The 26,341-nt window shown below is 49.0% G+C and overlaps 1 protein-coding gene across 1 annotated transcript in view; it reads left to right on the top strand.

The window, feature by feature from the left end:
- The window catches only part of CUNH6orf132 (chromosome unknown C6orf132 homolog), a 35,343-nt gene that overhangs the window by 1,510 nt on the left and 7,492 nt on the right, over positions 1-26,341 (top strand). Inside the window, exons 2-3 of the mRNA XM_037519715.1 lie at positions 11,358-11,464; positions 25,338-25,413. Of these exons, the coding sequence (XP_037375612.1) occupies positions 11,358-11,464; positions 25,338-25,413 (183 nt within the window). The remainder of the gene's footprint in view (positions 1-11,357; positions 11,465-25,337; positions 25,414-26,341) is intronic.

Here is a 26,341-nt window from a genome sequence, read left to right as displayed (position 1 = left end):
AATGTATAAGGAGCAGAGAAGAGAGCATATTTCTGAGTGAATCAGAGCATGCTTTTACTGAGAGGAAAGATTATTCCTGGCTAAGCCCACACCAAAAGCATAGTCTGGAGGCACAGGATAGTTTGAAGGCATGGTTTAGGAATCTACAAACACACATGTGCCGTCGTATAACTGTAAGACCTGAACACCTCTCCTTGCCTTCGTAGCCAACACTTATTGACCCCTTCTTAGACGCAAGTTACCGTTCTCAAGTCTTCATGTTGAGTCATTGACTCCTTATCTAGCCTATAGATGCTATTACTATAGCCATTTCCACTTGGTTGATGAGGAGATGGAGGCACAGAGAGGGTGAGTAACATAGTCAAGGTCACACAGCTTTAAATGGCCAAACCAGGACTTTAAAAGTACACTTGAGTGAATTTTTAGTAGACATACAGAGTTGTGCAACATCACTATTTAGTTTTTTATATTCATTATCCAAAATTTCTGTCATGAGGCAGAGCTAATATTTAAACCCAGGCAGCTGAGCTCCAAAGACCACACTTTCATTAGCCAGCTTGCTGACTTGACAATGTGAAGGTGGTCCAAGGAGGAATTTGACTTGAGGGCCATCTGTTTTGAGACCATCCCTCCACCTCATCCCCACATACTTCTTCCCTAAGGGAAACTTCAGACATGCCTTAGACACTTCTCTGCATTTTTGCCTGGACTGACAGGTTGCTGTTGGAGCTCTGTCTGTCCAGTGAGGAAAATGGGGGGCTTGGTGCCCTGTCACCCTCAGTCAGCTGCTGCCTTCACCAGTCTGGGCAAGGCTGAAGCCCTGGAGGAAGCTCTCCCCAGTCCCCAGGACAGGGCTGGTCCTTCAGCTGACTCAGCCTGGTTGCACCCTGCACAATGTGCACCTGGCAGGATGGCTTCCAGTGTTTCCGGGGTGTTCCCCAAAGTGCGAGTAGGTGTGGCCGAAGTCCTGCTCCCTGCTGAACAGGACATATGCTTGGAGTTAGGATGGGAGTGGCCAGTGTTAGGATTCTGTGATGTGAAGGAGACACTAGATTTGCCTTGGTGTCCTGCCTCTGTCAAAAATGTGAGAGCTTGGCCACACACTGGGCCTTATTTTCTTCTTCCGTTAAATGGGGATGGTGTCCAGACTGCCTACAGGATGACTACTGGAGGTTTGTGTACAGCAGAGGTGTAAAGAGTACTAAAAAGAAAAATTCTAAAGTAAAGATTAAAGATGCAAATAATTAGCAAATTGTGATCCTGGCTCAAATCTGGCCCATGGTCTGTTTTTGTAAATAAAGTTTTATTAGATCACATTTCAGCCACGCCCATCATTTACATCAGGTACATATCTGACTGTTCTCCTGCTACACTAGCAGAGTAACTGCAGCAGAGATTGTGTAGCCCAGAAAGCTAAAAATATTTACTAGTTGTTTTTTTTTTTTAAGATGTATTTGTTTATGCATACAAGAACTGCAGTTACAGGCCAGAGGTGTGGGGGGGTGAGAGGATTCACCAGAGACAGAGTGGGGAACAGAACAGGCAGATTGACTGAAATACACTGCTGAGGGGAGCAGCGGGCAAGAGAGGAGAGGTCTGCTGCGCCATGTGGGTATCTCCCTGGCCGGCCAGGGATTGAACTCATGCTCCAGTGGCTGCTGATAGTTTCACAGTGCTGTGCTTAACCCCTTGCGCCACCAGGGAGGCCCTGCTAGTTTTGGTTCTTTATAGAAAAAAAAAATTGTCAAAAGTCTACGTCGTTATAATTATTGTTATTGTTGGCTCGTGTCTAGCACTTCTGCTCTTACCTGCCTCAGTTCCTTTCCCTAACATTGCTGTAGATCAGAGAAATGAAGGCAAGAAGAGGCCATGTTAATGTCTCCAGGGGTGGGAGCTGGAGTCCCATGGGTCCCTGAGTCTGACACTCTTTGAGGAGCTACAGGGGGGAGAATCCATGTAGAGACATAGAAGGGAGTGAAGACTAACCCCTCCCTCTCTGCCTGCAGTCATGTCAAAATCTGTTTGCACAGGGTAGGCCGGGTGCAGCAGGTAAAAAGCAAATAGTCACAGGAAGGTGGTGAAGGGTAAGTTTTTCTTTAAAGAATTTCCCAAAGATTTATTCCAGTAACTATTAAGAGGGCTTCATGTAATGTAATTGCAATTGTAATTAAGCCTTATGGCTCCCCCCATCCCACGCAAGGGTCTCAAAGGCCACAGGATTGTTTTTTAAATGCATGAGAAAGCTGAGATGTGGATCTTTGCAAATCCTGAGATAAGGGACCTGGCTGCCTCAGACAAAGCTGCCAGTCCTCTGGATTCTTCCCTTGCCTCTTGGATTAATTGAGCCAGGTTTTTTTCTCTACTGCCACCCCACCCCACCCCAGCAATGGAACTCCCTGTTTCCTGGGAAACTCTCTTGCCTTATTTTTCCAAATGTGGATCACATTTGCCACAAGCACATTTATTTAAAATGCATATTCCTGGGGGCCCAACCCCAGTACTCAAAGTCGGAATCCCTAGGCTGGAGCTGGGAGAGCCTGTGTTTTCACCAAGTCCTGGGCCATTCTTTTGTGCAGGGAAATTTGAGAATGCTGGGGTTTCCTTCCCCAGATGCACCTCCTTCCCCTTAGGACTTCCTTTGCATTCTAAATAAACATTAGGGAATGGGTCAGCTCCTAAAGTGGAACTCCAAAGCTCCCTAGGGTGGTGCTGGTTCCCTGCTCCTGGGTCCCCTGACCTAATGTCTCAGGCCAGGTTAAAGGGTAGAAGCCGTGGAACTGATCACTTATTTCTGGCCAGATCCGGGCTCCACTGACCTGTGCTTTGCAGGGGTGTGAAGGAGACTTTTGTTTACTCCAGTCCCCTGGAGCTGTGCTGTGATTTGCTGGTTATTCAGTACACACACACTCAGTACACACACACACACACACACACACACACACACACACACACACACACACACCCTTGTTGCCTCATTATATAAGCTCCTCTTGTTTCTGTAGTTCAAATGCAGAAAGCCAGACCTTCCCTTGACCACTGCAGACAGGCTATGGGATGCCGCCTCTTTTCTAGTCAGTAAATTAATAGCAATAATAATAATAACAACATCATCATCATTAGTAGTTATTAATCGAACCAGGCACTATGCTAGATATCACATACGACTCAAGTCAGTTGAAAGACTCAGTCATTTCAGCTCATACATTAAAGTGCCTACAATCACTTTGGCCTTCTTGAGCTCACAGTAAGATGCGGAAGGTTTGCAATGGCGGGAGACTGCCCTTCAGACAACTTCCCAGGCAGGTCCTCCTGTGGGTCTGAGGCCACTCCCTGAGTCACCTCCTAGCTAGGAGGCACAAAGCCCCGCTGGCTCCGCTCTTCCCTTCCTGCCCCCACCCCTGCGGTGCCTCCCTCCGTGTTCCCTCCTCCTCTACTCTGTGTTCCAGCCCAGTCCAACCTTCAGTGTCCCCTCTGTCCTTGGACAAAGGCCTCTCTCTGGTACTCCTGTCAGGCCTGCTGGGGCTTGTTGGGACAGACTGGCCTTTTCAGGTTCCTGTCATGTGGACCTGCTAATTAGCAAGGGAGGAACTCATTAAAGCCATTTGTGGGTTACATTCACATTACAGCCACCCCACCTTCCCTGAAAGGCTGGGGTTCCTCTAGTAGCGAAGGATTGGGTGCCCCAAGTCAGTGGGGTAGAGGTGAGGGAGGTGTCTGTTTTTGGGTTCTGGGTTTTTCTGGGTTCAAAGCCAGCTAAAGCCCCACCCTCCAGAGCCCCTGGTATCTAACTAGGCCCATAGCCAGTACTCACGAGGTTGTTTGGAGGTCCCTGGTAATTTTGGGCCCCACGTAGTTACCCCAGCCTTCCTTTCACCCCTGTTAGCTTCTTTCCCTCCTCTGATTTTGGGAGACTTCCTGCAAAATAGGAGTAATTAACCCCATTTGTCAGGTGGAGAAACTGAGTCTAAGAAGGACTTCTAAGTCCTCCGGTATGATGTGAAGGAGCTGGATATAACCCCCGATCTGATTCCTGGATGCATTTGCTTTCCTCTTAACAACCTCACCAACTTTCCCGTCTCGCTTTGAAAAAAATAGGAGGTGGAAGGAAGAGTCTGGGTTCCTCCACTAATCCCCTGCTGTGCTGGTTCTGACCTGAGGAATTGGGTTTTCCAGTCAGATTGCCTGGGCTTGAATCCTGACCCTCTTACTCAACAGCTGTGGGACCTCTGGCAGTGGACTTAACTGCTCTGAGCCTCAGTTTTGTCAACTGCAAATCAGGAATAATACAAGCACCTCCCTCAAAGGTTTGTGAGAGTGAGCACTCAGAATAGTGCCTCACTCGTAGTCTGTGTTTACCAGAGTTAGACATTTATATTTTTATTGTTAATGTCCTGTGAATCTTTCTCACCTGATCTTCCTTGGAGGTCTATAGGCAGCATTAGGGCTGGGGGGTGGGGGAGAGAGAAGCATCTACCAGGCTTCCAACTCTGAACTGTGAGAAGAAGGAAGCTGAAGGCCCCAGGAGATGGTCCACTTTTTGGGCTTGGGAGCAAGGCAGATGCTTGTATCCACCCTCAGTTCCCCCAGAGCTGGTCATTCCCACTCCACTTAACACACAAACACACACACATGCACGCACACACGCACACACGCACACATGCACACATGCACATATGCACATACGCACACCACCCAACAGAAGAAGCCAGGTCTGTCTCTTTGAGGAGGAGGAGCAAACCATGTGTAAGATACTGCGTCGTGACTGGAGAATTGAACTGCAAGTTTGGGGCCCTCTGTGCACCACCTCTGCTCTGTGATCCTGGGCCTCAGTCTCCCTATCTACAAAGAGTCTAGCCCAGGTAGCAGGACTCAGAATTCTCCCTGACAGGAGAGCAAAGTGCCACTTGCCTCCTGCTGGCTCTCATTCACTTGCCTCCTGCTGGTCTTCAACCATATTTTGCAAGGGACCTGGCTCGAGCTCAGAGCCCCAATCCTTGGTAGAGTGAGGTAAGAGAGAGAGAGAGAGCAATGATGATCATGATAGTGATTATAATTGCCAACCTTCCCTATTATTGAACACCAATTAATCTGCTAGGCTCTGGGCTAACTGATCACACATACACTTTTTTTTAAAAAAATTATATATTCTTTACATTGTTGTTCATTTTTGTATAATGTTTAATTTCTCTTCTCAGGTGTAATCCCCATAAAATTCCCTCCACCAAGTCACCTGTGAACCATCACCATAGTCTCTTGTGCTCTTTTCTCCCCTGTTTTGCTCCCTCTCCCTCCCCCTCCCCTGCTGAACAGTCTCAGATTTATAGTTTGCCTGCTAGTTTTGTCTTTTTTTTTTTTTTGATCCTTGTTATGGTTTCCCTATGTTCCTTCTATAAATGAAACCATCTGATATTTTTCTTTTTCCTTCTGACTTATTTTACTGAGCATAATCCCTTCCATCTTCGTCCATATTGCTGCAAATGGCATGAGTTTATCTTCTTTGACTGGTGAATAGTATTCCATTGTGTATATAGACAACATTTTTTGATCCAGTCATCTGTCTTGGGGCATTTAGGTTGTTTCCATATCTTAGCTATTGTAAATAGTGCTGCAATAAACATTGGAGTGTGGATTTCCTTTTGAATTAGTGTTTTTGTGTCCTTTGGGTATAGTCCTAGAAGTGGAATTGCTGGATCATATGGAAGTTCCATTTTTAGTAGTTTGAGGAACCTCTACACAACTTTCCATAGTGGTTGGACCAGTTTGCATTCCCACCAGCAATGTAGGAGAGTTCCTTTTTCTCCACATCCTCATCGGCATTTGTTGTTGTTAGTTTTTTAAATATGGGCCATTCTCACTAGTGTGAAGTGGTATCTTTTTGTGGTTTTGATTTGCACTTCCCTGATTATAAGTGATGCTGAACATTTTTTCATGTGGCTGTTGGCCATTTGCATTTCCTCTTTAGGGAAGTATGATTACACACTTTATCTCAACCTCACACCAACCCACCCAGTAAAGACCATTGCTTACATTTACAAAGATGAGGAAACAACCTCAGAGAGATCTAGAAATACACCGAAGGCCCACAGTTAATAAGTGATGCAGCAGGGACTGGAACCTAAGTTCAATTGGGCTCTAAACTTGTGACCTCAACCCTACACCCTTGTGCTCCCCTCCCAGACAAGGAGCTATGGCCTGTGCAGGTGTCTCTGGTCTGGGACTGAGCACTGGCCCAGGTAGCCTCAGCTACAGTGTAAATACCCCTCAAGCCAAAGACAACATCCCCAGGTTGAAATCCAGGTGAAGACTTCCTGCTGAAACAGGTGTGGCACCTAGAATAATTTCCAAATCAAGCTTTTGGATCTTAGATGGTATTTATGTGAGCGCAAACCCTTGCAGAAGTGTAAATAAAGGTAAAGCTGCCTTCATTCCCTGATGATCTTTGAGGAAGAAAAGTAACCAGATCTAACGGAATCCTGTGTACAATGCTGTCATGAAGAGGATTTCATTTTGGGAGATATTGGGATTGTTTTAATCATCAGGCTTGGATAAATGGAAGAAAACCCAGATTCCTTCCTGTTTCATCACTGCATTTTTTAAGATAAATTTTCCAGAGATGCTTGAGTTTGCATCTTCACTGGGCTGTGGTCGGCCTGGGGCGCAGGCTTTGCTCAGAACCAGCTTTCCTGGCTGCTGGGATCACTCCAGGGGCCTTGTAAAGTTGCCTCCTTTCTCTGGAAGTTTTTGGGTCTGTGGCATTTTCCTGCCTTCTGAATCCCACCTGGATATTCCTCAGCTACCTGCCTCTCTGGTCTGTATGGGAAGCCCAAAGTTCCAAGATCCTTAAGGACTCTTGCACTGGGAAAAGGTCAAGGGAAAGGCAGACACAGGGAGTTTCACCGTGGACAAATTCTAGCATAGGGCGTCTCTACCACACTTTCACCTCCTCACTGTCTCTGCCTTCCTCAAGAGGCAGCCCTGGCCTCCTTCATCTCCTCAGTTGAGATGGCCTGCTTCCCAGGAAGTCCCATTCTACTGCCCCGGACACTGTGGTCTGACCAGAGTTTAGTTACTTCCATAGGAAAATCCTTAAGATGGGACTCTATTGTCTTTCTGTTTAGCCCTGGACCTTGACCTGGAGGCTTAGAAAATCAGACCTCTGCCCTTATTTTTTTTTTTTTTAATGAAGATTTATTTTATTTATTTTTTTTAATATATATATATTTTTTTTTAGAGGCATGTTTTATTTATTTATTTGTTTGTTTGTTCGTTTTGTTTATACATGCACTGAAGATTTATTTTTATTGGGCCTCCCCGGTGGCGCAGCAGTTGAGCGCTGGTTCAACCTGCCCGCAGCCTCTGCAGCGCCGGTTCGATCCCCTGGCTGCTCCCCGGCTGCTCCCCGGCTACCGGAGGAGGATCCCACATGGCGTGCAGACCTCTCCTGCCACCCGCTGCTCCCCTCAGCAGTGTACTTTGGTCTTTCTGCCTGCTCTGCTCCCCACTCTGGCTCTGGTGAATTCTCTCCTCCTCCCACGCTTCTGACTGTACCCAGTGCTTGTATAAATAAATAAATAAATCTTTAAAAAAAAAAAAAAAGAGGACAGATTCCTGTTGAACTTATAAAAAAAAAGATTTATTTTTATTTATGTGTGCATACAAGAACTGAGGTATAAGCCAGAGGTGTGGGGAGTGGGGGGTGGTATGTAAAAAGGCTCAACAGAGACACAGTGGGGAGCATAACAGGCAGATCTACTGAGATACACTGCGGAGTGCAGCAGCGGGTGAGACATGAGAGGTCTGCTGCACCATGTGGGTAGCTCCCTGGAGAGGGATTGAACTCATGCTGCAGTGGCTGGTGATAGTTTGACAGTGCTGAGACTTAATCCCTTGCGCCACCAGGTAGGCCCTTCTGCCCTTATTTTAAATCTTTGGAGGACCTAGATTGTGGTGGTGGCCACCCTTGCCTCACCTCCCAGTGGCCTTGACAGACAGAGAATTGAGTCCAGGTGTGAGGGGCCCAGGGAGTGTCTGTCAGGTCCCACCATCACCTTTTGTTTGCTTGTTTAAAACAACACACATTTATTATCTTACAGCTTTGTAGGTCAGAAACCTGGCACTGGTCACACTGAGCTAAGATTAAAATAGCAAAATATGGGGAAAAACTATTTTCTTGCCTTTTCCAGCCTCATGAGTTCCCCTGCATCCCTTGGTCCTCACCCCCTACACTCTTATAGTCACCAGTGGCTGACTGAGGCTTTCTCACACCACACATTCCGTCTCTGTCATCACATTTCTCTGACTTCCAGAAATGCCTCTTACAACTGGGAAATGAAATTGGTTTTCCCAGAGGTGCCCCACAGGGACACAAGCCAACTGAGTCTTCCACCCCTGCCTCACCTTGACGCCAGCCTCTCCCCTTCCATAGGTTTTCTGGAGAACAACTATATTCTTAGAAAGGGCTTCCCTGCTTTAAACAACTGAGACAACAGTGCCTCAGAGTCATGGTTGAGTCATGAAATCTGAGGTGGTTAGCGTGTCTGCCCAACTGCCTCATGGGGGTCAGCCAGTCACTGCGTATCCGGCTCTGCCCTGGCCCAGGCAAGGCCTTAGACAAGCTGCTTCACCTCCCCTCCACCCTCCACTCCTTACCCCCACCCAGCCCCTAGCACTGCACCCTGGCTAGAACCCAGTTTCCTGTGCCCGCAAATAGCATACCTGCCCCTCATACCCCCATCCTCCCCCCATGTCCTGTAGATATCAGGATTAGGATTCTTTGGGAGCAGTGTTTGTTGTGGCTCAGAGATCAACCCTGGAACAGAGAACAAGCTTCACCTCTTATTTGCGGCTTGGGGCAAGTTGTTTGACCTTTCTATGTATCAGTTTCCTCATCTGTAAAAAGGGCTAATGATTGTACCCATGCTTGGGACTGTCTTGAGAGTTCAGTGAGTTAATAATTTATAGGATGCTTAGAATATCGCCTGGTCCATTGAAATCGCTCAGTAGGATTTGTCTATTATATTACACTGTGACAGTGGTCTCCTCGTCAGCTTGCTCATTTCTAAAGTCCCTAGGCACACGATAATGGTCGCCATTAAGTTTCTCCTGGCCCCAGCATCAGAACAGAGATTAAATGAAGTCATTAGACAGAGTCTCTGCCTTGGAGTATGCTTCTCAGTCCTTGGGCCAACCCCCACCCCACCCGCAGCCCATATCACATCAGATCTAGGACCTTGGTATCCACTCAGCACTGTGTAGAGAATATCCCAGGAGACACTGGAGTCAACCAAAGACTCTCAGAGCCGGAGACAATTAGGTGAGTCTTAGTGATAGCTCTTGGGTATGTCCACTTATCTCCGCTTCTGTTGTTTCTGATTAAACCAAATCTGCATTCTTAGAGCTCCTCCCTCTCCTCCACCCCTCCAGCCCTGCCCCTGGCATCTTGGTCTCCAGCCTCAGGCTCCAGCCTGGCAACCATGGCTGGGCAACTTGGGGAACTGGAGTTTCCAGGGACTTGGAGCACAAGGAGAACTTGCCCTTTGGGTCCACTTTTAAGAAGTGGAGAATCTTTATTGTCCTGGCCGACTGGCTGCCTGGTAAAGCAGGAGGGGCTCTGTTTCCAGCTGCCAGGGTGCGCTCAGGAACCTCCTCGTCACCTTCAAAGCCCAGAGGGCCGTGGCTGTATTTTGACCCCTGGACTTCCCCGACAAACCTGGTGTCTTTTGAATACATCATTTTGTTAGGGGGAAATGATGTTCTGAGTTAATTCCATACAGGCTTTGTGGACTCCACCCCCACTCCAGACTAAAGCCATCAAGACATTGGGAAAGACAAATCCCATCACCACCAAGGGAGGGTGGCTGGGACCTGAGGGTGGAGTTGGGCAGCCAGGTTGGATATAAAAACCAAACACGTGGGCCTTGGGGGGCTGGCTATCGCTCGCCTCCTGGCTTCACCGCTCCTGGCTGGCGGCCAACTCTGAGAGCGCCATTTTGGGATTCTTGATGGGCAGATTGGGTAGGACTCATTTAAAACTTTGTCTCCCACTTTTCTCTCAGAGCTGTACATTTCCTCCTTTCCCTTTCCCTTGTAAATAAACCTTTATTAACCTTTCACGTGTGCCTGCAGTAGAACATTGATAAGTCCTTTTAAGCGCGTGGGTGAGGACCCACAGTCAGGCACCCCGTTTTGTATCGGGGTTGCTCTACAACAATTTGACTTGTAATTTTCTTCTAAAGTCACATGCAAGGGGAAAGTAATCATAATGAATTCCACGTTCAAGATCATAGATTTCTGACTATTTGGTATTTTGGCTCCAGAGAAGACAGTTGTTCCTGCCATGTTAAATGGATGGCAGCACTTCTTGCTTGGGAGGGACAGAGGAGGAGGCCCACAGGGATCCCTGCCTCTGCGAGCTGACAGCAGGAACTTGGAACAGGATGTGAAATTCTTATCAATGTGTGTTAAGTGTCACGAGGGAGATTGCTTGAGAAAGTATGAATGGCTCCTCACAGCCTCTTCACTACTGGAGAAACAGCCCGGAACACAGGCCCAGTAACTGAGGGAAGTGGCAGCGCTTCATCTCGGCTTCCCCCAGGGGAGGGACTGTTTTTGAAGAGCACTTACAATGTGCTGGCCACACTTATGCCTCGGCATCGTCCTAGAAGATTGGTACCGCCACCACTCCCATTGTACGGATGGGAAAACTGATGTGCAGAAAGGATAAGCAACCCATGCAGTCAGTGGCAGAGCTGGGAATCATAGTCAGTCATATGGGTCCTGCTATCCCACTCTTCGTGCTCAGCCCTCAGGGTGCATTATACATATAACCATTGGTAGTTTGGGGCCTTTGGAAATCTTGAGTAAGAAAAGCACAGAGGGTAGGGTACAGGCCTGGGGGGAGGTGAGGGCACCAGGCGGCCTCCTGTGCTCTGCTTGTTCCAGATTAGAAATTCAAACACTTGAGAGAAGCTGACTTGTTTTTCTCCTTCTCTCAGAGATAAGTTTTAGCTGGGGCTTTAGCCAAGCTCTCAGGGCGCAAAAGGAGGGAGAACTGTGGGGGCGAAAACTCAAGACCTGCAGGGGGTGTACCAGGAGAGAAATGGCTGCTGGGGACTAAAAGCCCCAGAAACACTGCAGGAGACCCCGAGAAGCCACCCCAAGTCCTTCCTAGTCCTACTTCAGTTGGTGCATCAACACACACCCCTTCCTCAGGCTCTTGTCGTGTGAGAGGCACTAGACTGTGTCAAACAAGGACCCACTGCAGGGCCTGGTTTTCCATACTGTGACCTGCAGGATGGAGCAAACTCAGTTGGCCTTTGAACTCCAGCTCATGGTGTCCCCTGACTTTTCTCCTCCAGATGGGATCTACTATGGAGACAATCGGTTTAACACAGTGAGTGAGTGTGGAACAGCTACATTGAAAGCTCGGCCGAGAGTACGGCCCCTGCTGACCTTCCTTCCACTGGTGAGTACCATTCTGCTCTAGAGTCTGAGGGTCTACGATGTCAAAAAGAATGGCCCTCCACTTGCCTTGGCCCAAGTGGACATCAGTTTCACTCTCTGTTTACTCCCTTCCTTCTTTTTTTTTTTTTTTTTTAATAGAGGCATGTTTATTTATTTATTTGTTTGTTTGTTTTTTGTTTATACATGCACTGGGTACAGTCAGAAGCGCGGGAGGGTGAGAGAATTCACCAGAGCCAGAGCGGGGAGCAGAGCAGGCAGAAGGACCGAAGTACACTGCTGAGGGGAGCAGCGGGCGGCAGGAGAGGTCTGCGCGCCATGTGGGACCCTCCTCCGGTGGCCGGGGAGCAGCCGGGGATTGAACCAGCGTTGCAGAGGCTGCGGGCAGGTTCGCAACCCAGCGCTCAACCGCTGCGCCACCAGGGAGGCCCTACTCCCTTCCTTCTTGATACTAAGAGGCATGTGAGTCTTAAGACAGGACAGCTGGGATTAGGGGTGTGAGTATGTCAACTATTCAGGTCAAAATCCAAGCAGAGGGATTTGTATGCAGAGGTAGGGAACTTGTATGCAGAGGTAACAAAGTGGTGGGCACTTCGGCTAAGCAGGATTCGTATTCCACAATTACAGCTGCCTGCTCCATGCCAGGCTCTGCATTAGATGCTGAAGATGATTGAACCATCATTGCTGCTCTAAGGCAAGAGACTAGTGAGTAAACAGGAGCAGAGATAGTCCATCCAACCATGAGGAGTGGTAGGGGTGGAGTCACAGAGGGCTTCCTGAAAGAGGTGACATCTACACCATCTCTAAGGAAGAAGAGTAGTGACTCTTGGCAGAAGGCACTTGGGGCAGATTTGTATATGGGTCTGAAACTACAGGAAACTGAAAACTTCCTTCTGGATCTTGTGGTTGGGCTTTTGTTCTTTGACAAGGGAGAGATATTCAAAACAACAGCTCTGTGACTGATTCTCTTTACCTTGGTGAGAGTTCCTGAGTTTTGGGGGACAGTTACACCAGTACTGTCCAGTAGAAATATAATGTGAGCCTCATGTAATTTAAAATTTTCTAGTAGCTACATTGAAAGTAAAAAGAAATAGGTAAGATTGATTTTAATAATATATTTTACCTAACCCAATATATTCAAAAGATTATTATACCTGAAACTTATCTAATGTTATTATGCAATGTTACTTTAATAAAAAAAATTCACCTCAACATTTAATTAATGTAATAATGCTAGAGATGTTTGACATTCTTTTGTTTCATACTAAATCTTCAAAATCTGGTGTGATACTCAGAGAGTACATACATGCCACTTCTGACAAATGACATTTCTAGTGCTCAGTCGCCACTTGTAGCTGGTGGCTATCGTATTGGACAGTCCAAGTTGAGAGTTTAACAGTCAGTCTTGTAAATTCTGGGTTCACTCCTGTGTGTCAAACCTACCTCTGGTTGGGATGATACTGTCACTGGGGTCACCACATCCTCTTTCCTCCCTGAAGATTTGTCTGGGCCAGACTAATGAGGTACCTGCCTGTCTGAGTTCTCAGGGACCTGTTAGATGTCATGTCTTTGTCCCTGACACCTGCAAGCTCTGTTCAGCACAGCCTAGCACAACCACCACCCTCTGTCCATCACCAAATGCCTTTGGTTTGTCCAACCTCATTAACAAGATCCGAGATTCTAGATGAGGGAAGCTGAGCCTTATGTTCTCCGTAGTGCATCTCCAAGGCCTTGGTGTGGAGGGCTGGACACATGGACCACTAGGAATACAATTTTAATTAATTTACTTTCTGCCTATAAAAGCAATTTATGGACATCCTAGCCAATATAGGAAGTATAACACCAAAAGCAAGTAGATATAGTCAGAGCCTAACTTTCTAGAGATGCATAAAACTGGCATGGAATTGTTTTTTTTTTAAGATTTTTATTTATTTATGCATACAAGAACTGGGGTACAGGCCAGACATGCAGGGGCTGAGAGGATTCACAGAGACAGAGTGGGGAGCAGAACAGGTGGATTGATTGAAATACACTGCTGAGGGGAGCAGCGGGTGAGACAGGAGAGGTCTGCGGTGCCATGTGGGTTGACCCTGGCCGGCCAGGGATTGAACTCATGCTGCAGAGGCCACAGACAGCGTCACAGAGCTGTGTTTAACCCCTTGTGCCACCAGGGAGGCCTGGTATGGGGTTCTTGCACTCATAAATATAGATAAAATCATCTTGGTTTAATTTTAACTAAATTTTAAATTTAATTTTCTCTTGCTGAATGAGATTCTCTCCAATCACCTACCCTCAGCACATCTACTCAGAATTACAATGGTGTGGGCCCAGGGCTGGCACATTTATACCTTGTTGTTAAAATACTGAAATAAGCAGTTGTTACCTCTTGAGTGTCCCCAGATGCCCTGCCCAAATCTGAATCAGCATCTAAAGCGTTAATGTGGTATAGATTTATTTGCTTTGATTGGTTGGCCCTGAGTTTCTAGCAGTTCTGCCCTCCTCCCTTCTGGTTTCTGATGTGGGCCTACTGGGATCTACCCTCTACCCGGGTGTGAGCAGAACCATGTCAGGTTCAATACAAGACCAGAAGGAAGCAGGGCCTGGAGTGGGCTTGGCTAACTGGTCGGGCAAGCCTGGAGCTCAAGACTGTTTTTGGGGAACACTCCTTGCAGGCAAGTCTGGGAGCCAGTGCCAGGAAATGGAGGCGTCACCCTAGCACAATCTCATACTCACTCTCTGGGGAGAGCAAGAGCCTGCCAATTAAAATGGTGAACCAACAACTGGAAGGGGCTCCATGGGGCCCACACCAGCCTCATTTTACAGAGGCAGAAAGTCCTCTGTACAGGGCAGTTCACCCTGTGCCTCTAGTGCTGGGGAAAGGCAGGTAGAGTGACTTTTGCAATCCCAGCCAGTGGTGGGGCCAAGTGATCATGGTCAACATGAACTGAGCACTTACTCTGTGTCAGGCACCATTCCAAGGGCCTTGGATGTGTCAACAGCATCCAGAAAGGCACCCTATGTGCAAGGTGCTGTTGTTAGTTCTCATTTTATAATGAAGAAATTGAAGCACAGCAGGGGATGTGACTTGCTTAATGTCACACAGCTTGTAACTGTCAGCGTTGGTACCTGAATCCTAGTAGCCAGTTTCCAGTCCAGGCTCCACATTCTGTAAGGTCCTCCTCCTTTCCCTTCCACCCACTTCCTAGAAGCTTTTGTCTTCCCTTCCTGTACCAGCCTGCAGAACCACCTCCATCTCTCTGAACCTCTGTCCAAGTAACCAGGGCCTGCTGGGTACCCGGTCTGTTGGCTCTTTTGGGTCCTAGACCCCTTTGAGATGATGACAAGGTCATGAGCTACATACACACTGTTACTGTTTTGCTTACAATTTCAGCAGAGGCCTCTCAGGTCTCTGGAAGTTCTCCTATGAGACACCTAAAGGAAACCTTGCCCTCAAGAGCCCCCAGTGCAGCCAGGTTGCACCTGGAGTCCTGCTTCTACTTCCAGAAAGGGCAGAGTTCCAGCCCTCTCACTTCCTGCTCTGAGAACTCTGAAGAACTGGACCAGAATCGTCAAGCTTCAGAACTGGGTAGAACCTTGGCACTCCTCAGGATGAGAACACGGAGACCTAGGGACAGCTGAGGTCACACAGCTCAATAGTGGCAGGACAGGACCCAAGCCTGGGCCTCCTCCTCCCAAACCACGTGGGCCTGGGCCAAGTGGGGGAAGTATCCTTTCTTGCCACTTCCTCCTACCTCTCAGGGGAAGCCTGGCTGAGAGCTCAAGTCAAACCTTGTCCCTAGTTTTCAAGAGCTTAGTGATAGAACAACTGGCAGTGGAAAGGTTATATTTCTTTTTGGGGCTTCCCTGTGCCTTCCCCAGTTTAAATCAAATCATCCCCAGGGTAATGCATGTGAGGAATTAAAAATTAAATGCCAATGTGGCAAATATGGGGAAACTGGCTGAACAGGTCTCTAGGGGTGCCCCTGGCAGTGAGAGCTCCCTGGGTCACCCCACCCTCTGAGTCAGATGGGCCTGGCTGTGCCTGGGGAAGTGTCAGGCTGGACTGGGACAAGGAGCCCCGCCTGCTCCAGACCACCCTCAAGTCCTCTGCCGCCTGGAAGGTCAAAGATGCAGCCCAAGTCAGCTGGATTTCTTCAAACTGAGGCCCAGCTCCCTCTGGGGTTGGGGTTGACACTCCTGAGGGTGAGCCAGCAGGTGGTCATAGCTGATTTCTGACTGATTCATGGGTCTGACGTAAGCTGGAAGGGTTGCGGGGTGAGGGAGTTCTGTGAGAGCCTGTGCCAGTGGGCGTCAGGCCTGCAGCCAGCGCAGATGGACTCCCTGCCCCCACTGCAGGCACCCCTCCTCCACTCCTTGCTCCTTCCCTCACAGTGAGGGCCTCAGCCTGAACTTCCAAATCTCCACCCACACCCACAAACAGCTGCCTCCCGGCCACTGTGGAGTCAGGGGTTGTGTGCCCCCCAACTCAGGCTGCCCTCAGGGCTGACACAGAAAGAAGCCCCAGAAGTGAAATCTGGGTCATTTAAATGGAGAATTCTGGGGGTTTTGATGCCTGGAGCATGGTCAAGAGAGGGTGTCCTCTTGACCCCATGGATTCCTCACTGTATGGAGTCCAGGTCTTATACCCCAGAAGCCTGGGTGGAAGGGAACTTCTGGGGTGGCAGGCAAGTCCAGAGGAAGAGAGCTTCTTCTCTGGCCCACAGGAGAGGGTATGTGCTATGGAAGAGGGTGGAGGCCGGGAGGAGGTTGGGAGGTGCAATCAAACTCTCTTATAAAATGCTCTAGGCTCCCAACTTCAGAGACGTTCATCTGTGGAGACCCCCCCACACTGCCCCTCAAAACCAGGGAGACAGTTGGCTGAACTTCATCCATCAGGGTCCAGGGAGTACCTGGAGGGGTTTCCTTGTGGAGGTCACTCTGGGGTCCCATCCCCCTGCTATGCCAACATACTGGTGCCCCCAACCATGCCCAGCTCTGACTTTGGCTTGAGGCCATCTCCCTCATCTGCAGCTTCACGGTCCACCCTGAGGTGCCTCTTCTGGTCTCCAGGAGGAATCGATGAGGAGGTTTGCATTCCATGATGTGTAGCTAAGACTCAGAGCTGGCCTGAGTCCAAGGTCAACCATGGGTTGCCCATAGGCCCAGCCCCTGGTGTCCCACCCTTGAGGTTTGGCCAGGTTCTAAGGAATCCCAGGCATGAGGATGTGTGTGTCGCGGGCATGAGCAAGCCAAGGGGGCAGGGTGGAGCCATCAGTGGGGTGAGCTGCTGCCCTTCTGAGCTCCTGGGACAGCTGGGGGCTAGCAGCCAACTCTGACCCCCTAAAACTTCCAGCAGGAGACTCATCCTTTCTCCAGCGGTGAGTGCTGTCCTCCTTTCCTTCTTCCTTCCTTCCTTTCCTTCTTCCTTTTCAACTCAGAAATGTTTGTAGTCAAAGCGAGGCAGAAAATTCCCAGTGACCTGTCCTTGACCATGGGGAACCACTCACTCTCTTCAGACCCGAGCGGCAGAAACCCCAGGGGCTGCGCCTGGAGCATCGTGCCCAAGGACAGGGTCTCTGCAAGTCACTGAGCTGGATTGGGGCCCGGGGGAGGCGCCCAGGGGACGTGCCCTTTCTTGCATCTCTCAGTATCTCTAGTGTGCGGTGGCCTCCGTTGTCACAACAAATCCGAGGCAGGTGGGATCGCCCCCATTTTGTAGATGGAACACTGAGCCTCAGAAGGCGAGCCAGGGGCACTGTTTGTCAGGCCCCTTCGGTCACTCATAGAAATGGAGTTGAGCGCAGATCTGGTCTGCTTGACTCCATAGCTCGTGTTCTTTTCACCTGGTCACAATAATGTATTTTTTAATTCCTATTGTATGGGGTGGTTTGTTGTTTTTTAATGAGGGAAACAGACATCCATTGTTAAGAACGGAAAAAAATAGACAAGTATAAGGAAGAAAATAAATACAAATATTCTTTGAATAGAGCCCCCTACCTATCCTCCTGACTAATTCTTAGTGGGTAACCTTGCAAGATACTAGACTGTGATGGTGTTTGGTTTTTTTTTTTGTAAAGATTTATTTTATTTGTTTATGCATACAAGAACTGGAGTGTAGGCCAGAGGGGCGGGGGGAGGGGCGGGGGGAGGGGCGAGCGGCTTCACCAGAGACGGAGTGGGGAGCAGAACAGGCAGATTTACTGAAATATACTGCTGAGGGGAGCAGTGGGTGAGACAGGAGAGGCTGCGCCATGTGGGTCAGCTCGAAATCATGCTGCAGTGGCTGCGGCTAGCTTGACAGCACTGGGACTTTAACCCCTGTGCCACCAGGGAGGCCCTAGACTGTGATGGTTTTTAAAGGAGTGCTTGATTGAGCTGGGGAGCTGGCTTGTGTCCCACGGTGAGGTGGCCAGGGATCTAGCTTCCAGGCCTGGTCAGGGTGTGGGGAAGAGGAAGCGCTGAGGCCCATTTTCATGTGCCCTGCCTGGCAGGGCCAGGATTGGACTCTGCCCCAGGCATTGAGCAAGGGCTGCTCCAGCTGCAGCAGAGGGGAGTGGCTGTGGCCCGACCTGGCTGCCAGGGTGGCCTTGGAGGGAGGCACTCTTGGGCCAGCCCCAGGAGGCTTCCTCCCATGCTCACTCGGATGCTCATTTCCATGTTCTCTGTGTGTATCATTGCCCACAGCTTGGCCCACCCCCTCTTGATGTGGCCTGCCACCCTCGAAAAAGCTCACACACCCACTCACCTGAGTGTTTGAGGCACACGCCAAACCCCTGCAGGTAGCACCCTGGGGCACTGGGGTCTGTCATTTTCCCAAGGCACGCTTGCCAAGGGTAGGGTGGTGTTGAGGGTGGAGCACAGCCAGCTCCCCAAATCCTGCAGCAGTGGCAGTCCCTTGTCTGAGGTCAGCAGTGACCTCAAGCCCAGTCCTGTCCACTTAGCCTCACCCTGCGGTCCTGAGACTGCAGCTTCTGGAACTCCTCCCTCCAGCTCTTTACCCCACTAGCCTCTCCCCGTCTCTGGAAGCTTAGAACTGTCCAGAGACAATGGTACATGTCTTTTCTAACACCCTGTCATCCAGGCCACCACCCACATGGCACAGGTGTGCCCTTGTGGGCAAGGAACCCCAAAGTTGAAGCCATGTTTGAAAAGTGTTCACAGAAGAGGCAGGAGGCCCAGAGAGAGAAGTGACTTTGCTCTGATCATTGCTGGTGGACAGGCCCCAGAACCCAGGCCTTCTCCCTCTCTGTTTTGTATTCCTTCTGCCTCTTATTTCATCCATCCAAGAATTTATTCAGTCAACAAACATTTGTTGTATGGGCAAGGCTGTGCCAGCCACATACAAAGAATCAGCCCTTGCCCAACTCACAAGTAGGCTGGGTGGGTAGGGGCTGCAGAAATGACAGTCATCGGTAACAGGCTGGTTCTGTGTGAGGGAAAGTATGAGAGTGAATACTATGGTGGCAGCCTCTGAGGTTCCATTATGAGGCCAGCCACGTACTAGCTGTGTGACCTTGGGCACTGGACTCAGCGTGTCTGTATCTCCATTTCCTTATCTATAAAATGAAAACAATAGCCTGCATTGTAGTGTTACTATCAAGGCTCACTGTGTTGCTGCATTTGAAGTCCTCAGATCAGTGCCTAGCACATAGTAGGTATCTAATAAATGACAGCTGTTATAACAACACACAGGGTAAGGAATACACGAGAAGTAAAATTAACATGAGCTGAAACTGCCAAGGAGAGCGTCGTGGAGGAGGGGCATTTAATCTGGGGTTTAAAAGATAATTAGGAGTTTACCAAGCAAAGAAGAGCATTCAGGGCAGATTAAGGGCATGAGCAAGTTTGTGGAGGCTTGAGAGGTTATGCTTGGGAGTGAATCCCAAGCAGTTGCATAATTCTCAACAGGTATGGGGAGGACGCTGTGGCTTTTCCAGCTACTCACCAACTCCCAGACCTCCAAGGAGTCCCTCTACAGAGTGGGGTCTCTGCCCTTCTGAGGACCCCTTTTACAAGGGGATCATTTGCTCATGAGTGAGTCAGGTTTCCAGTACACTGGGGTGAGGAAAAGACAAGAACCACAAGTTGGAGCCAGGGTTTTGTGGTGTGGGTGGGAGGAGGTGGCTCTTCTGAAGCTGCAGAGCGGACAGCTTCTGAATGCTCTGGAATCACATCTGAAGGTGTTTGAACTTCATCTTCTGGACCAATGGAAGGACTCTGAGCAGGGAAGCAACATCCTCTGAGATACGTTTTATTTTATTTATTTATTTTTTTAAAACGTTTTTTGTTTTTTGGTTTTTTTTTTTAAAGATTAATTTATTTATTTACACAAGCACTGGGTACAGTCAGAAGTGCGGGAGGATGAGAGAATTCACCAGAGCCAGAGCGGGGAGCAGAGCAGGCAGAAGGACCGAAGTACACTGCTGAGGGGAGCAGCGGGCGGCAGGAGAGGTCTGCGCGCCATGTGGGACCCTCCTCCGGTGGCTGGGGAGCAGCCGGGGATCGAACCGGCGCTGCAGAGGCTGCGGGCAGCCTCACAACCCAGCGCTCAACCGCTGCGCCACCGGGGAGGCCCCTGAGATACGTTTTAGAAAGAACATCTTGGTGTCAGGCTTGGAGAAAGGAGTGAGGCAGAGGCCAGAGACGTGTATGGAGACAGGCAGTAGTCTGTCTGGGTACGAGATAGGGAGGACTGAAGAGGGCCCGCTGTGGGAGTGGTAGAAAGGGAGGGACTCAGGAAGAGACTGGCAGAACTGAGTGACAAGGTGGGTGGGTGCCTATGTAACTAGGTGCCCTGAGGACAGTGATCTATAACCAGCTTTGAGAGCTTGGGTAAGTCACCTAACCTCTGTGCCTCAGTTTCCTCATCTGTGAAATGGAGGTAGCAATAACAGCACCTATCTCATCAGGTTGTTGTGAAAACTAAATGAGACAAGAGTTGAAACTCCCGAAGAATCCCAGCGCAGAAAAAGTGCCAGGGAGGTGGCAGCGGGGAGGATCGGGCTGCTCTGGCGAGGAGGCGCTGCTGCCTGTGGCTGGATGAACTCTGAGTCTTCCTCCACACCTTCTCTTTTGATGTCCATGTCTTTTGTTTGTGTAACTTTTTTTTAACTGAAAGATACACATATCATAAAACTTACCATTTTAAACTATACAGCTCAGTGGCATTAAATAGCCTCTTTTTAACCACTCTAATGCGAGAGGCGTTGCACAAACAGCACAAAGAACTCCCCGGTGCTTTCACCCAGGTTCACCAGTCTGTACTGTGGCTTTATTTGCTGCTCTCTTGCTTGACATATTTGTATTGTTTCTTCGGCCCCTGACCCGCTGAGAGTAAGCTGAGATGGCCCTGTCCCTGCGCTCCTGCATTCCTCAGGGTGCGGTACCTAAGAACAGAGACCTTCCCTGTGCAAAGTCAGGGACTGGCGATTGATATTATACTATTATCTAAAACACCCTTTATATTCAGATATTGCCAATTATCCCATCAGTGTCTTTCCTGACACTCCACTCCCGTTTCAGGACCAAGTTCGGGATTTTGTGTGGCATTTCGAGGTCACTCCCATGCCTTCTTCCTGGGGAGGCTTTTCTTCAGTTCTCTGGGGCTCGGGGAGTCAGGTTAGCAAACTCAGTGCCATGGAGATGGATGCTGTCTACACCTGTGCATTTGCACACTGATATGCGCCACTTGATGCCAGCTGCTGGGTCCCCCTGAGGAGCAAGGAGAGCGCCTCACTTTCCAGGTCTGTTTTTCTAGGACTAAGATTAAAATGAGTCTGTATTTGCCTTCCCTGAATGGACGCTAGTGTGGGGGCCAGTGAAGTGAGTGGCGCCCTTGTGGGCATGAGTGGGAAGGTCGGAGCCAACTGGGGCGTGGACTATGTTCGGTTCAGGACTGACTCTGAGGGATAAGGAGCAACTTTGAGATCTGCTCCTTGGTGGTGGCCAGCAGAGCTCTGGACCTGGTAAAGTTGTGGGTGTGTGTCCTGGAACCCCACTGGGTGTAGTGGGGGAGGGGAGATGAAAAGCCTGAGCTTCAGTTCCAGGCCCACTCAGGAGACAGACTTGCATTCTATGCTCATGGTTGTCTGATGCATTTCCAGAGCTATAAGATCAAAGGGCGGGTGGATAGTGTTGCTGCTCGCCCATAAAGTCTGCCCATCTTCCTCTCCCAAACATAATTATATGGGAGCACTCAGGGTGACCGGGGTACTTCTAGGATTCCAGGCAGCTGAGCTTTGATTGTTCACTACTTTTTCACCTTTGTGAGTGAGAGGATTGGAAGAGTTAATCCTTCAATTAACAATGATTTCTTGGGTGCCTCCCTGGTGGCACAGGGGTTAAAGACAGTGCTATTAAGCTATCACCAGCTGCAGCAGCAGGAGTTCCATCTCCTTCCCCAGCCGGCCAGGGAGCAACCCACATGGCACAGCAGACCTCTCCTGTCTTGCCTGCTGCTGCCCTCAGCAGTGTATTTCAGTAGATCTGCTTGTTCTGCTCCCCACTCTCTCTGGTGAATCCTCTCAACTTCTGCACCTCTGGCTTAAACCCCAGTTCTTGTATGCATAAATAAATAATAAATCTTTAAAAAAAAAAACAACCCAGTGATTTCCTGGGTTAAGAATTTTACCTCATTTGATCCTCCTTATGGCCCTGCAATGTAGAAAATATTCCCTCTGTTTCATCAGTGAAGAACATGGGTCCTGATGGTGTGGAGTAAAGATAAGTCAGGAGACCTAGGTTTGCACCTGGCCCTGTTAAGGTCCGGTGCTGGCATGCAGTAGGTGCAGCAGTGACTGTTTGACATCACCATCACCACCCTTGGCAAAATTCAGAATAGAATTCAAGACTCGATGTTCAGTCCCCAAGACTTTCTGTGATCCACTTATATTCAAAGGAGTAATCAGAGGCCCCATCCCTGGCTTCTGAAGGCCTGGACTCTGTCTCACCAAAATCAGATTATGCATACTGGACGGAGGATATTAGCCCATCAGTGGTGTGAGTGTGTGTGCGTGTGTGTGCATGCTTCATCTCATAATGTCTTAGAACACACACCTGTCCTAATCTCTGGTTCAGAATCCCAGGGTCAGGAGATGTAAAGAACAAGGGGTGTTGGCCATGTCAGTCAACCAAGTAGAGGCAGAAGAAAAGGCTAAGAAGCAAAAAAAGATAATGGCTCAAGGTCTGTGCAGCTTCAGAATTCTTTAAAAGCAAGATGATGAGTTATTTGTTGCCCGCAAATGACGGAAGTAATCCTAAACTGGCCCTTGGTGGCCCAGGGTCTGTGGATCTCGCAGAAACATCTACAATGAATCCTGACTTGTGTCACAGCCTATTAAGCTGAGAGAGTTAGCACCCCCATCCATCAGTAACAACTTGGCTTACTGTGTGGCCCATTTGGGGTATTCTCATCAGATCTGGTCTCTGGGCTCCCAATGGCAACCAGACTACAGTGGAAGAATGAGGGGGGCCAGCTAGAGAGCAAATGAGTGTGGCCTTTTGTGGGGCTTGGCCGCAGTTGTCCTGAGCAGCAGTAGGCCAGTGTGGGCTGGGGCACATGAGGGGTGACCTCCTGGTAATGACAACAGCTGACATTTACTGCGCTTTTACTACATGCATCGTTTAATCTTCCCAACCTCCCTAGAGTTGAGTGGATTCTATTTTTAATCACCATTTCACAGACGGGGAAACTGAGACTCTTGAGAGTTTAAGGAAGTCACCCAGTCACACGGCTGGTAAGTGGCAGAGAAGGAATTCAAATCCAGACAGACTGATCCCAAGGCCAGTGCTTTTAGCCCCTGCTCCATACCATCCCCCAGAAGGACTCTGAAAATCATTGAAGATGAGAGGTTTTAGAGCCAAAGACCTGTGGGAGGGTTTGGTAGACCTGTGGGAGGGTTTGGTAGGCCTGTGGGAGGGTTTGGCCATGAACTTCAGACAACATGAACTTCAGGCCATGAACTTCAGAGCCTCACTGTCCTCAGCAAGCAAATGGGTATAGCGTCTTCTTCATAAAGTGCTGTGACCGAGATAGTGTGTTTAGCACACAGAACGAAGGGTTCCATTGTTAGAAATGATTGGTAATGGACGGGAAGAGGCAAGTAACGTGAGCAATACCCAGCTTCCGGGATGAACATGAATGATAAGTGTGGGCTGGAAGCCAGAATGTGCGGTGGGGCTAACAGCTAAGTGGGAAATAAAAACTGACTGGGAAGTGCGAGGCCAGCTGATTGAGGACCTGGGAAGTGACCATCAAATGCTCCTGGAAGGTGCATTTGTGTAGGTGTGTAGGCTTTGTTAACATATGGAAATGCATTTCTGAAAAGAAATAAAGAATGCAAAATAGTATGTACAAAGTCGCAGTGGTGCAAACATATTATTGTCTGTTTAGCCAGCGATCACAGTGTTGTCTGCAGCGCTGTGAGTATTCTAGTTCACCACTTTTTATTTATTTTTCTGCAAATGCCTAAACAAAACTGAGTGAGCAAAAGACCAGGCCAAAGGGTTTGTCTTTTCACTTGCAGGCGTCCATGGGGGTCGGGACAGATTTTTGTTCGTTCTTGTTTTGTTCTTTTTTTTTTAAAAGATTTTTTTTTTTAAGATTTATTTTTGGGGGCCTCCCTGGTGGCACAGGCGGTTGAGTGCAGTGCTGTGAAGGTGTCTGCAGCCTCTGCAGCGCTGGTTCGATCCCGGCCGGCCGGTGAGGTTCCCACATGGCGCAGCAGACTTCTGTCATGCCCGCTGCTCCCCTCAGCAGTCAGTCTGCCTGTTCTGTTCCCCGCTCTGGCTCTGGTGAATCCTCTCACCCTCCTGCGCATCTGGCCTGTACCCCGGTTCTTGTATAAATAAATAAATCTTTAAAAAAAAAAGATTTATTTTTATTTTTTAAAATTTATTTATGCATACAAGAACTGGAGTACAGGCCAGAGGTGCTGGGGGTGAGAGGATTCACCAGAGACAGAGTAGGGAACAGAACAGACTGACTGAAATACACTGCTGAGGGGAGCAGCGGGCGTCTGCCACACCTGTGGGACTCTTCCCTGGCTGGGGACTGAATTCATGCTGCAGTGGCTACAGATAGCTTCATAGGTTGTGTCTTAACCAGGGAGGCCCCTGTTTTGTTCTTTTTAACAGATTTAACTCAGAGACAGCTGATTCTCCTTATTTTCGGATTCTGTATTGGTTGATTTGCCTACTCACTAGCATTTAGAACACCCAAATCAGTACCCGGCAAAGGGCTGGAGAAGCAGGCCCCTGACACACCCTTCCTGGCTGCTCGGACCAGGCGGCCCTCTGCCTCCTCACTTTAGCTCATGTCTGGTAAATGGGTCCTTCCAGTGCCACATATTTCATGTCTCTTGGCTTTTGTTGATGATTTCACTGTTGAAATGGGCCCCAAGTGGACAGCTGAAGTGCTATTTAACGATCTGCTTGGGAAGGCTGTGATGTGCCTTCTGGAGAAAATATGCGTTAGATCAGCCTCTTTGGGCATGAGTGATAGCTGCTGGGGGAGTTCATTGTTAACGAGTAAGAAATAAGGTGTCTTTAAACAGAACACACAGAAGACAAAATTATGTATCAATTGGTTGAGGCAAATGCTGTGACCAAGGTCCACAGGAACCGCATCCTGAAATTCCCTGGGGGCACCGATTATTTGCTCATTCAGTGTCGCAGCAACTTTACAGACCATAACTACTGCAAATAACAAGACTCCGCTGCTCCATAAAATTCACCCTTTCACACGTTAGTGTCCCCCCACCGGCTGTGCAGCATTGCAGTCACTCAGCTCTTCCAGCAGCAAAATGGCCTTAAGGAGCAGCGATTCAAGAATGAGCTGTCCATCTTTCCTTGTTCCCTGATGTCTTTCTCCCTTTCAGAATGCCCAGGAGAACCACGGGCTGGCTGTGCCCACCCCCTCTGTCCCAGAAGAATTTGCAGACAAAGAAGTAACAGGTAAGTGGACCCTGGGATTGAGGCCTGTCCATCTTTCTTTCTTTCTTTCTTTCTTTTTTTTTTAAAGATTTATTTATTTATTTATTTAAACAAGCACTGGGAACAGTCAGACGCGTGGGAGGGTGAGAGAATTCACCAGAGCCAGAGCAGGGAACAGAACAGGCAGACTGACGAAATACACTGCTGAGGGGAGCAGTGGGCACGGCAGGAGAGGTCTGCGCACCATGTGGGACCCTCGCTGGTGGCAGGGAATCTAACCGGCAGCTTTCACAGCCCAGCGCTCAACCGCTGCGCCACCAGGGGAAGCCCCTGTCCATCTTTCTTGACTCCTTGGGTCCAAGCCTCTAGCTTAGCTCCCCAGCTGGTAATAAAGTTGAGTCCCCAGGCATCCAGGTTACTGACAGAGGGTAGGAGTTGAGGGGAGCAAGATGGTGAAGGCCCACTTACAATGAGGGGGAGTGAGGCGGAAGGGACCAGGGCACCCTGAAAGAACCCTAGAGTCAGACAGACTTAGCTTTGAATCCCAGCTCCTCTACATATTAATTTTGTTCCCTTAGGCAAGTCACTTTACCCTTGCACCTTTGCATCTTCAAATAAACATTTGGTGTGCGATTCTAGATCCTGAGGAGTAAATGAAGTATGGGATGAGACAGAAGTCACTTCTTATCACACCTCTGCTCAAAACCCACCAATGACTTCCGTGTCACACACAGAGGTTCTTGCAAAGACTGTCAGAATCTGGCCTCCTCTCCTGCTTCCCTTCCCATGTGACACTGCTCCAGGCATCCCGGTCTCTTTGCCCTTCTATACCCAGACAAGTTTCCACCTCTGTATCTTTGCACTGCAGTTCTCTCTGCCTGGCACGTCCTTCTCCTGAATAAGTGAACAGCTTTCCGTCCTTGTTCCCTTTCTGCTCCAGTGTCACCTT

This window comes from Talpa occidentalis, unplaced genomic scaffold (assembly GCF_014898055.3).
Source record: "Talpa occidentalis isolate TD23 unplaced genomic scaffold, MPIMG_talOcc4v2.1 talOcc4.2, whole genome shotgun sequence".
Lineage (NCBI taxonomy): Eukaryota > Metazoa > Chordata > Mammalia > Eulipotyphla > Talpidae > Talpa > Talpa occidentalis.
The sequence above is the reverse complement of the archived record's forward strand: the minus strand, read 5'-3'. Positions and strand labels throughout refer to the sequence as shown.